Source organism: Mustelus asterias, chromosome 21 (assembly GCF_964213995.1).
Source record: "Mustelus asterias chromosome 21, sMusAst1.hap1.1, whole genome shotgun sequence".
Lineage (NCBI taxonomy): Eukaryota > Metazoa > Chordata > Chondrichthyes > Carcharhiniformes > Triakidae > Mustelus > Mustelus asterias.
This window is the reverse complement of record NC_135821.1, coordinates 18175035-18187672: the sequence shown is the minus strand read 5'-3', so window position 1 is coordinate 18187672 and position 12638 is coordinate 18175035. Positions and strand designations below refer to the sequence as shown.

The following is a 12638-nucleotide window of genomic DNA, read 5'->3' as shown; positions in this document are numbered from 1 at the left end:
ATATTCCTGCTACAAACCTAGTTCCTCCCATTTCTAGTATCACATCACTCTGTATACCTAAACTCACATTCCATTTCTTTATTCAAAAATAAACTGATGGGAAATCTCAATTTGTAAACAACATGTCCATTCTGCTAAATAAACACATGGTTGAAATGAGTAATTATCCTGCTTTCCAGCATCTGAGCTGTATGTTTCCCAGACACACCAACTGCCTGTGAAAAAAACAACTTTAAAACATTCTGCGGAAACATGAAATATATCAGTATATTAAAGGTCCTAACACTAATCCCTGTGGTACTCCACTAGTTGCAGTTGTAAGTGACCCATTTATCCCAAATCTGTTTCCTTTAGTTAGCCAGTCCATTATCTGTGATAATATATCACCTCCAACACCTCTCATCTTGTTCAGTCACCTTTTATGTGGCATCATATCAAATGTCTTTTGGAAACTCAATACACTACATCTACTATTTTCCCTTTATCCACTTAGTTTGTTACACCCTCAGAAAACTCTAATGAATTTATCATAGTTTTCCTTTCACAAAACCATATTGTTTGTGTTATAATTTTCTAAAAATCCTGCTACTACATTCCTTAACAGATTCGAACATTTTCCCAATGCCAGATGTTAGGCTAACTGGCCTCATTCTATCTTCCTTTGCTCATGGACAGAGGTAGTTATGTGACTTCCAAACCATGGATCTTCCCAGTGTTACAGACTGGATGGGGAATTAATTTAAACACCTCTGATTTCTATTCATCCATTAACATAAAGGAGGCATGGTGGCACAGTGGTTAGCACTGCTGCCTCACAACACCAAGAACCCAGGTTTGATTCCAGCCTTGGGTCACCATCTGTGCAGTTTGCACATTCTCCCTGTGTCTGTGTGGGTTTCCTCCGGGTGCTCTGGTTTCCTCCCACAGTCCAAAAGAAATGCTGGTTAAGTGCATTGGCCATGGTAAATTGTCCCTTAGTGTCCAAAGATGTCCTGGTAGGGTGCATCGGCTATGCTAAATTCTCCATCAGTGTACCCAAACAGGCGTTGGAGCATGGCGATTAGGAGATTTTCACAGTGACTTCATTGCAGTGCTAAATTGCCCCTTAGTGTCGGGGGATAAGTAAGTTAAGTACATGGGCTTATGGGAATAGGGCCTGGGTGTAGGTTTGATGGGCTAAATGGCCTCCTTCTGCACTGCAGGGATTCTATGAGAAAGGTGTTTTTGATTTCCCCCTTTATAAGTGGTGGCATATTTTTCTTAACCCTACAGTTTGGAATGCTCCAATCCTCTATTAATAAACCCACAGCAAACTAGAGATAAGGTAAAATAAGAGGGTTGGTTTATTTTACACATGCACAAAAATGTGGGAAGGTGTTTCATAGAATCCCTACAGTGCAGAAGGAGGCCATTCGGCCCATCGAGTCTGCACCGACCACGATCCCACCCAGGCCTTATTCCTGTAACCCTTCATATTTACCCTGCTAATCCCCCTGACACTAAGGGGCAATTTAGCATGGCCAATCCACCTAACTCGCACATCTTTGGACTGTGGGAGGAAACCGGAGCACCTGGAGGAAACTCACGGGGAGAATGTGCAAACTCCACACAATGACCCGAGCCCGGAATTGAATGGCGGTCCCTGGCGCTGTGGGGCAGCTGTGCTAACCACTGTGCCGTCCCCGTTTCACAACATCCAACTCTTTTGCATTCATATGAAAGAGGGATGATGGAAAGAAAGAGATACAGGGCAAGACAATGATAAGAATAAGAGTGATGGTTTCACATAGCTGTATTCCTTCAGAGGTTAGCAGGCTGATACTGTTGCAGGATCATCCATCGTTCCAGAGGCAAGGACTTCCATGATGGAAGACGTTATGCAGAAATTGAATGCAGCCCCAGTGGCCTAATGGATAAGGCACTGGCCTCCTAAACCAGGGATTGTGGGTTCGAGTCCCATCTTGGGTGAGGTTGGTTTAGGGTGGCACAGTGGTTAGCACTGCTGCCTCACAGCACCCAGGTTCAATTCCAACCTTGGGTGTCTGTCTGCAGTGGAGGCTGGGATTCCTATTATGTCATCTCCTGACTCCCCAAACCCTGCTCATCATCCACACGGGACAAGTCAGAAGTGTGGTGGAACACTCTCCACTTACCTGGATGAGGTGCAGCTCCAACAACACTCAAGAAACTCTACACCATCCAGGACAAAGCAGCCTGTTTGATTGGCACCCCATCCACTGTGGTTATCACTGCTACCTTACAGTGGCAGGACCCGGATTCAATTCCGGCCTTGGGTGACTGTGTAGGGTTTCTCCCCCCGTGTCTGCGTGGGTTTCCTCCGGGTGCTCCGGTTTCCTCCAACATTCCAAAGATGTGCAGGTTAGGTTGATTGGCCATGCTAAATTGTCCCTTAGTGTCAAGGAGATTAGCAGGGTAAATACATGGGGTTACAGGGATGGGGCCTGGGTGGGATTGTTATTAGTGCAGGCTCGACAGGCTGAATGACCTCCTTCTGCACTGTAGGGATTCTATGATTCTAGTCTAATAGGCACCAATGTTCCAGTAATACAGCATAGGTGAAGTCCAGGCACTTCACTTGAACAGAACTCTTTCTGCTGTTACCTGTTAGATGGTAAAACAGTAGGCTGCCAGGGTCCAGTTCCATATGGCAATATTACAGGTTTTAACAGCTTTGAAAAGGTCATGCATCAAATTGGCCAAGAAAGCCTGGAGGATGAGTTTATAGAGTATGTTCAGGACAGTTTCTCTGGGACAAACCAGGGAGCAGGTTATATTAGACATTGTACTGTGTAATGAGACAGGAGGACTAGCAGGGTAAGTACGTTGAGGGGATAGGGTCCTGAATGGGATTGTTGTCAGTGCGGTGTTATTTTAGCTGAATGTCCGGTTTCTTTTTGTTTAGGACCAATAGAGCTATAAGCAATAGGAGAAATAATGAGGGATAAGAAAGATGCTACAATTACATGAAAAAAAAACTTGTAATTACTAACTTATCACTATTTCAGTTCCAATTAAGCAACATTCTTCCCATAGACTTAAATACCACTTGAAATAGTGAACAAAGTCAGGTTTGATGGGCCAAATGGCTTCCTTCTGCACTGTAGGAATTCTATGAGAATCCTTCAGGCTTCCTTGGCCAATTTGATGCATCCAATCTTATGAAATTGAAAATCACCCACAGTTATTGTAGCAACTTTCTTAATAATCCTTCATTATTTCTCCTATTGCTTATAGCTATGTGGGAGCTCCCAGTCAATGGATCAGCACAATGCTAACTCCTCAATCTTGTAGAGACGGGAACGACACTGCAGACAAGATATGTGGGAAAGGAATAATTTGCACTGGGGTGTGGGAAAGGCACAACACAACTTGCGGGGCAAGTAAAAAAAACAAAGACACGGATTGTCACAAAAATCAGCAATTCTAGACAGACCATTTGGTATTGAAGTATTTTATTCCGTGGAAAAACATTGCCTCAAAATCATTCTACACATTCATGATATTTGTCCTTTAAATAAAACACCAGCCATAATTAGAAAAATGTTTCCATATGTCCAAACAGGGAAATAAACTACAAGCTAAATATTTACAGCGACAGTGATGCAGAGGAAAATCATTGTCAGAACGGTCTAAAAGTTAAATAGTGGGGATGCTGGAAATCTGAACTACTTAAGCAGGCAGCCCACCCCTTATGTACAGTCTTTGCATTGTCCCTCATACAGAGAACTGCAGTCATGTCTTGTCTACATGTACCTGTCTGTCTTGATATGATTACTGGATAAGATGGTTCTACCTTTCAATTGATCGAACAACAGGATGGTCCTGGCATAAATAATGGTGTTAGAGTGGATTCGCATCGGTGACCTTTCTGTTGCCGTTTAGGTCGACTGCGTCACTCTCACAAGTCACCTCCAGGACTTCCCATTCATTTTGGTGGCACTTTAGTATTTCTCATACATTTACAAGCCGTCATAAACCCCAATGATCTAAAACCACCCTTGTTTTTTCCTTCCTGTCCTGTGTTTGACATCATTAAAAGCAGCAATTGTGGTTCTATCACTTCAAAGCTCATGAGTCCATTAATATAATTGTTAGTGCCAATTAGATTTGTACACTGACCACAGGCAGGGACTGTTTCCATAATTTCCAATCAACCGTACACTTACACTACACCTAGTCTAATTGCCTATTAATTACCTTTTAAACTGTAGCTAAATGCAATTTACAGAGAATTTGAGACTAACGTCAGTTAGTGCAGCAGTAGTGGGGAATTACAGAGCAAGGCTTTTAAAAACTTAGCTACTTCTATGGAGATTGGCATTGTATGTCTTCCCCATAGTCAGGGCAGGAACTGGGGCGGCACGGTGGCAAGCACTGCTGCCTCTCAGCGCCAGGGACCCAGGTTCGATTCCCGGTTTGGGTCACTGTCTGTGCAGAGTCTGCACGTTCTCCTCATGTCTGCGTGTGGGTTTCCTCCGGGTGCTCCGGTTTCCTCCCACACTCCAAAGACGTGCGGGTTAGGTTGATTGGCCATGGTAAATTGCCCCTTAGGTGTCAGGGGGACTAGCAGGGTAAATACGTGGGGCTACGGGGATAGGGGCTGGGTGGGATTGTGGTGGGTGCAGACTCGATGGGCTGAATGGCCTCTTGCTGCACTGTAGGGATTCTACGCTCCCAAATGTAAGCTGATTCAGCCTGGATTAAAACGGAGATAAAGGCAAAATACTGCGGATGCTGGAGTCCGAACCAAAAACAGAAAATACTGGAGAAACTCAGCAGGTCTGACAGCATCTGTGGGGAGAGAAAAGAGCCAACTGTTTGTCTGTGGACTAAAACTGATCCTGGGAACTTGAAACAGTAAAACAAAAGTTTCACTAGAACGCATCAGCGATAAACACATCCTGCAATCTCTTCACCAAAGGAATAACAAAGTCGTGGAATAAGTCACCAGGACAGGCCTTAGAAGCAGAGAATATAAGGTGGCTTAAATAGAATCCCTACAGTGCAGAAGGAGGCCATTCGTCCCATCGAGTCTGCACCGACCACAAGCGCACCCAGGCCCTATTCCCGAAACCCCACATATTTACCCTGTTAATCTCCCGATACTAGGGTCAATTTAGCATGGCCAATCAACCTAACCTGCACATTTTTGGACAGTGGGAAGGAACCGGAGCACCTGGGAGGAAACCCACGCAGACACGGGGAGAACGTGCAAACTCCACACCAAGACTCGAGGTCTGAATTCAACCCGGGTCACTGGCGCTGTGAGGCAGCAGTGCTAACCACTGTGCCATTGTGTCTCTGGATATAGTATTAAGATTATAGGGTGGGAAAGCAGTTAGGTAGATGACGTAAAAAAAAAAATCAGACTCGTTTGGCTTTTATGGGGTTTGATTTTTTTTAAAAATTCTTGCAACCTACACATATATAAAATCTAAAAGAAAATGTCTCACATGATAAATTACATTCCCAAGACTTAACACTATTTGAGAGTAAATCATGAGGCTGTAGAAATTGAATAAATTATTTAAAACACCTAGCAAATGGGAATTTTGACACCAGCCAGCTGTACCCTCGGATTGAGAACCGCAGATGTGAGAGAATGGAACTGAGGGGCACCAAATGAGGCAACAAAAGGCTAAACCTCCTCTTCAGTAGCATCAATAGACCACCGGGGACAACAGGAGGGGGAGAAAAATTAATGCCAATACTGGCTCTCACAGAAGTAAACTACTGGATCATCATCATGAACAGTCTGTGAAAAGCAACCCCTCACGGTCAAAACAGCTGGAAGAAAAGTTGTGAAAATATCTTTCCCGGTGAACTTGCCGCACTGCGTTCTGTCAGAAGGAAATCACGTCGGCTCCGAACCTCCCGCCGCTGCCTTCACTCGTTGTTTAAGGGCGCGACATGACAGTACGATCCAGTCAGAGGGCCGGGAAGGCATTCGCCGCGGACTGGAGTGCGCCGTCGCACTGATCAGCTCGCTGCGATTGTCGTGCCGCTGCCCAGTTTCATGATCACCTGCTGGCAGTCGCTGACGGACCGCTTGTCTCCCAGTTTCTCCAGTGTCCGCGCGGCCTCGGCGAGCATCACTGCCCTCTGACCCGGGGAAGAGAGAAAGGAGAGGGGAAGGTGACGGCATGCCAGGAGTATGGCTGTCGCCCGCTCCCTCTGGCCTGGAAGAGCATCCAATTCACCTGTAAATGAAGAAAAAGAAATATTTTTCAACCCCAGTTCCACTGTATAGTTAAAGTTTATTTATTAGTCACAAGTACAGCTTACATTAACACTGCAATGAAGTTAGTGAAATTTCCCTACACTCCGGAGCTTTTTCCTGTCAATGCACCCTAACCAGCACGTCTTTCAGACTGTGGGAGGAAACCGGAGCACCTGGAGGAAACCCACGCAGACACGGGGAGAACATGCAGACTTCACACAGAGTGACCCAAGCCGGGAATTGAACCCGGATCCCTGGCGCTGTGAGGCAGCAGTGCCACTCTGCTGCCCCTATAGATCCATTTACTGAAATTCCAAACATGTACAAATTGTTGTGCTGCATCTGGTACTCACAATTTTCTAAAACAAAACTGACCTGGAAATTTTACTTTGCAAATATTAGTAAGGTGCGAAACCATCCTGTGATTCTACTGTTTGCTGTTGTAACAAAGCTGCTTCACTGCTTAAAATAAATCAATACCTTCATTACTACAAGGGTGTGCACTGATTTTTATAGAATACATATGAAGTCACTTGACAGTACAGGAAAGAGGTAGAAAATCTGGTGAAATAGTGCGATGACAATAATCTCTTCCTCAATGTCAACAAAATGAAGGAGATAGTCATCGACTTCAGCAAGCATAGTGGAGAACATGCCCCTGTTGTCTACAACAATGGGGATGAAGTAGGAATGGTCGAGAGCTTCAAGTGTTTAGGTGTCCAGATCACCAACAACCTGTCTTAGAAACATAGAAAAACTACAGCACAAAACAGGCCCTTCGGCCCCACAAGTTGTGCCGAACATATCCCTACCTTTTAGGCCTACCTATAACCCTCCATCCTATTAAGTCCCATGTACTCATCCAGGAGTCTCTTAAAAGACCCTATTGCGTTTGCCTCCACCACCACAGACGGCAGCCGATTCCACTCGCCCACCACCCTCTGTGTGAAAAACTTCCCCCTAACATTTCCCCTGTACCTACCCCCCAGCACCTTAAACCTGTGTCCTCTCGTAGCAGCCATTTCCACCCTGGGAAAAAGCCTCAGAGTCCACCCGATCTATGCCTCTCAACATCTTATATACCTCTATTAGGTCTCTTCTCATCATAGAACCATAGAAAATTACAGCTCAGAAACAGGCCTTTTGGCCCTTCCTGTCTGTGCCGAACCATTTTTTGCCTAGTCCCACTGACCTGCACTTGGACCATATCCCTCCACACCCCTCTCATCCATGAACCCGTCCAAGTCTTTCTTAAATGTTAAAAGTGACCCCGCATTTACCACTTTATCCGGCAGCTCATTCCACACTCCCACCACTCTCTGTGTGAAGAAGCCCCCCCTAATATTCCCTTTAAACTTTTCTCCTTTCACCCTTAACCCATGCCCTCTGGTTTTTTTCTCCCCTAGCCTCAGCGGAAAAAGCCTGCTTGCATTCACTCTATACCCATCAAAATCTTATACACCTCTATCAAATCTCCCCTCAATCTTCTACGCTCCAGGGAATAAAGTCCCAACCTATTCAATCTCTCTCTGTAACTCAGCTTCTCAAGTCCCGGCAACATCCTGGTGAACCTTCTCTGCACTCTTTCAATCTTATTTACATCCTTCCTGTAACTAGGTGACCAAAACTGTACACAATACTCCAAATTCGGCCTCACCAATGCCTTATATAACCTTACCATAACACTCCAACTTTTATACTCGATACTCCGATTTATAAAGGCCAATGTACCAAAGGCACTCTTTACGACCCTATCCACCTGTGACGTCACTTTTAGGGAACTCTGTACCTGTATTCCCAGATCCCTCTGTTCAACTGCACTCTTCAGAGTCCTACCATTTACCCTGTACGTTCTTCTTTGGTTTGTCCTTCCAAAGTGCAATATCTCACACTTGTCTGCGTTAAATTCCATTTGCCATTTTTCAGCCCATTTTTCTAGTTGGTCCAAATCCCTCTGCAAGCTTTGAAAACCTTCCTCACTGTCCACTACACCTCCAATCTTTGTATCATCAGCAAACTTGCTGATCCAATTTACCACATTATCATCCAGATCATTGATATAGATGACAAACAACAATGGACCCAACACCGATCCCTGCGGCACACCACTAGTCACAGGCCTCCACTCAGAGAAGCAATCCTCCACAACCACTCTCTGGCTTCTTCCATTGAGCCAGTGTCTTATCCAATTTACTACCTCCCCATGTATACCCAGCGACTGAACCTTCCTAACTAACCTCCCATGAGGGACCTTGTCAAAGGCCTTGCTGAAATCCAGGTAGACAACATCCACCGCCTTCCCTTCATCTACTTTCCTGGTAACCTCCTCGAAAAACTCTAATAGATTGGTCAAACATGACCTACCACGCACAAAGCCATGTTGACCCTCCCTAATAAGTCCCTGTCTATCCAAATATTTGTAGATCCTATCCCTTATCACACCTTCCAATAACTTGCCCACCACCGACGTCAAACTTACTGGCCGATAATTTCCCGGATTTCTTTTGGAACCTTTTTTAAACAACGGAACAACATGAGCCACCCTCCAATCATCCGGCACCTCCCCGGTGAATACTGACATTATAAATATGTCTGCCAGGGCCCCTGCAAGTTCAACACTAGCTTCCCTCAAGGTCCGTGGGAATACCCTGTCCGGTCCTGGGGATTTATCCACTCTGATTTGCCTCAAAACAGCGAGCACCTCCTCTCCTTTAATCTGTAAAGGTTCCATGGCCTCCCTACCAGTTTGCCCTATTTCCGTAGACTCCATGCCCGTTTCCTCAGTAAATACGGATGCAAAAAAACCATTTAGTATCTCCCCCATCTCTTTTGGTTCCATACACAGTGTACCACTCTGGTCTTCAAGAGGACCAATTTGATCCCTCACTATCCTTTTGCTCCTAACATACCTATAGAAGCTCTTTGGATTTTCCTTCACTCTGTCTGCCAAAGCAACCTCATGTTTTCTTTTAGCCCTCCTGATTTCCCTCTTAAGTAGCTTCTTGCACTTTTTATACTCCTCGAGCATCTGATGTGTTCCTTGCTGCCTGTACATTTCATACAACTCTCTCTTCCTCTTAATCAGTGTTACAATCTCCCTCGAGAACCAAGGTTCCTTATTCCTATTTACTTTGCCTTTAATCCTGACAGGAACATACAAACTCTGCACTCTCAAAATTTCTCCTTTGAAGGCCTCCCACTTTCCATTTACATCCTTACCAGAGAACAGCCTGTGCCAATCCACACTTCCCAGATCCCTACTCATTTAATCAAATTTGGCCTTTTTCCAGTTCAGAACTTCAACCCGAGGACCAGATCTATCCTTATCCACGATCAGGTTGAAACTAATGGCATTATGATCACTGGATCCAAAGTGTTCCCTCACACTCACATCCATCACCTGCCCTAACTCATTTCCCAATAGGAGATCCAATATCGCATCCTCTCTAGTCGGCACCTCTATACACTGATGTAGAAAATTCTCCTGAACACATTTTACAAACTCTACCCCGTCTAAACCTTTAACAGTATGCAAGTCCCAATCTATATGTGGAAAATTAAAATCCCCTACTATCACAACTTTGTGTTTCTTGCAGTTGTCAGCTATCTCTCCGCGGATTTGCTCCTCCAATTCTCGCTGACTATTGGGTGGTCTATAATACAAGCCCATTAATGTGGTCATACCTTTCCTGTTTCTCAGCTCCACCCATAGGGCCTCTGTAGACAAGCTCCCTAATCTATCCTGCCTAAGTACCGCTGTAACATTTTCCCTGACCAACAATGCCACCCCCCCACCTTTTATCCCTCTGCCTCTATCCCGCCTGAAACATTGGAACCCTGGAACATTGAGCTGCCAGTCCTGCCCCTCCTGTAGCCAAGTTTCACTAATGGCTATAATGTCATATTTCCACGTGTCTATCCACGCCTTCAGCTCATCTGCCTTCCCTACAATACTCCTGGCATTGAAATAGACACACCTCAAAGAATTATTTCCACCACACTCTACCCTTCCTACGTCTCTCCAAGGAGAAAAGACCGAGCTCCCTCAGCCTATCCTCATAAGGCATGCCACTCAATCCAGGCAACATCCTTGGTCTTGGTCTCTCCATGCGGATGCTATAGTTAAGAAAGCCCACCAACGCCTCTACTGTTTCAGAAGACTAATGAAATTTGGCACGTCTGCTACAACACTCACTAACTTCTACAGATGCACCATAGAAAGCATTCTTTCTGGTTGTATCACAGCTTGGTATGGCTCCTGCTCTGTCCAAGACCGCAAGAAACTACAAAGGATCATGCAACGAAGCCCAGTCCATCATGCAAACCAGCCTCCCATCCATTGACTCTGTCTACACTTTCCACTGCCTCGTCAAAGCAGCCAGCATAATTAAGGACCCCACAAAGCCCAGACATTCTCTCTTCCACCTTCTTCCATTGGGAAAAAGATATAAAAGTCTGAGATCACAAACCAACCGACTCAAGAACAACTTCTTCCCTGCTGCCATCAGACTTTTGAATGGACCTACCTCACATTAAGTTGATCTTTCTCTATACCCTAGTTATGACTGTAACACTACATTCTGCACTCTCTCGTTTCCTTCTCTTTGAAGGGTATGCTTTGTCTATATAGCGTGCAAGAAATAATACTTTTCACTGTATACCAATACATGTGACAATGGTAAATCAAATCAAAGAATTTGAACATTGTTAAAAAGAGACATGTTGCTGAAGCTTTCTGTCTTGTACTCATCAGGACAAACACAAGAATGCCAAATTTCAAACAATCATAACAACTTGTACTACATGGGAAAAAGATGCTGAATGGTTGGCATGGCAACGCTGAATGGCCAAGACGTTGCCATGGGGAAAACAATGGGGAACTATAGGCTCCTCAAGTTCCTGGGCAGTTCGAAAAAAGGTGCAAGGCTTGAACATGTTGCCCGGGGAGCTTTCTCCATGGCAACACCACAGCCAGAATCAAATTTCCAGACAGTTAGCGCCTGTTTCTCCTGAACAAACTGTAGTTATCCTTTGAAATTTGGCATTCTTGTGTTTGTCCTGATGAGTGCAAAACTTTGACAACATGTCTCTCTCTTCAGCAATATTCAAGAATGCATATGCTTAAAATTTTAAATGGCCACTGTTTCGGGCAGGAGTACTAGGTTTGTGATTAAAAGTTGGTTTTAAATTTTGATACTCTTTTTCCAGCTTAAGTTTCATTCTGTACTCAAAAACTCTCTTGCTGGACAGAAGTCGAACAGTTTCAGAACAATCAGAATTGCCACATAGCTGAAAGGAAGCCTGAAGCTTCTAAAGTTGCCTCAGGGAGGGTGTCAACTGTGCGTCACCTGACACAAATCGCCCAACCAAACATGAAGTAGGGGCGAGAGAAAGAAAAAGACTTGCATTTATATAGCGCCTTTCGCAATGACCAGAAGTCTCGAAGCACTTAAGAGTCAATGAGGTGCTTTATAAACGCAGTTGCAGTTGTAATGTGGGAAATGCGGCAGCGTTTTGTAAATTATGGAAGGATGAATATTGACCAGGACACTGGGGATAAGTCCCCTGTTCTCCTTCAAAGTGAAGGTCTGGAATGCACTGCCATCTGCAAGATCATCTTCGACAGTGCAATGTTTACTTGTTACGGCACTGAAGTGTTAGGGGTGGCGTGGGACTGAACCCGCAACCCAATGATACAGAGGCAAGTGTGATAACCAACTGAACCACGATGCATCCTAAACAATAGTTGTGACAAAACTGTGTTTTGATTTGATTTGTCACATGTATTAGTATACAGTGAAAAATGTTGTTTCTTGTACGCTATACAGACAAAGCATACCCTTCATAGAGAAGGAATGAGCGAGTGCAGAATGTAGTGTTACAGTCATAGCTAGGGTGTAGAGAAAAATCAACTTAATGCGAGGTAGGTCTATTCAAAAGTCTGAAGGCAGCAGGGAAGAAGCTGTTCTTAAGTTGGTTGGTACGTGACCTCAGACTTTTGTATCTTTTTCCCCCCCCCAAGGAAGAAGGTGGAAGAGAGAATGTCCGAGGTGTGTGGGATCCTTAATTATGCTGGCTGCTTTGCCGAGGCAGCGGGAAGTGTAGACAGAGTCAAGGGTCGGGAGGCTGGTTAACGCGATGGATTGGGTTACATTCACGACCTTTTGTAGTTTCCTGTGGTCTTGGGCAGAGCAGGAGCCAGACCAAGCTGTGATACAACCAGAAAAGAAAGTGTGCCTTCTGTCCTGGTGTGTGGCACAGAGGAAAAAGAGTAAATTGTTGAGGCCATCAACAAACACATCTTTTAATAGGCAAAGATCCATTGCAGCTATCAGATCCCCAGGTTGCTCATTATTAAGTACAGCTCACAAATTTGCTCCATTATAATGGTGACACG

The 12638-nt window shown here is 44.8% G+C and overlaps 1 protein-coding gene across 2 annotated transcripts in view; it reads right to left on the bottom strand.

Moving 5' to 3' along the window:
• Nucleotides 1-3456: 3456 nt before the first annotated feature.
• srebf2 (sterol regulatory element binding transcription factor 2) overlaps nucleotides 3457-12638 on the bottom strand; it is an 82514-nt gene continuing 73332 nt past the window's right edge. The window contains exons 19-20 of one of the 2 annotated variants that reach the window (XR_013500403.1): nucleotides 5308-6221; nucleotides 3457-4398 (exon numbers count right to left, since the gene is read on the bottom strand). Coding sequence is in view for 1 of the 2 variants with exons in the window: in XM_078237580.1 (XP_078093706.1) it covers nucleotides 6001-6221 (221 nt within the window). In the remaining variant the exon portion in view is untranslated. Of the gene's footprint in view, nucleotides 6222-12638 lie in introns of both variants that reach the window. The other variant, XM_078237580.1, reaches the window with a different exon arrangement.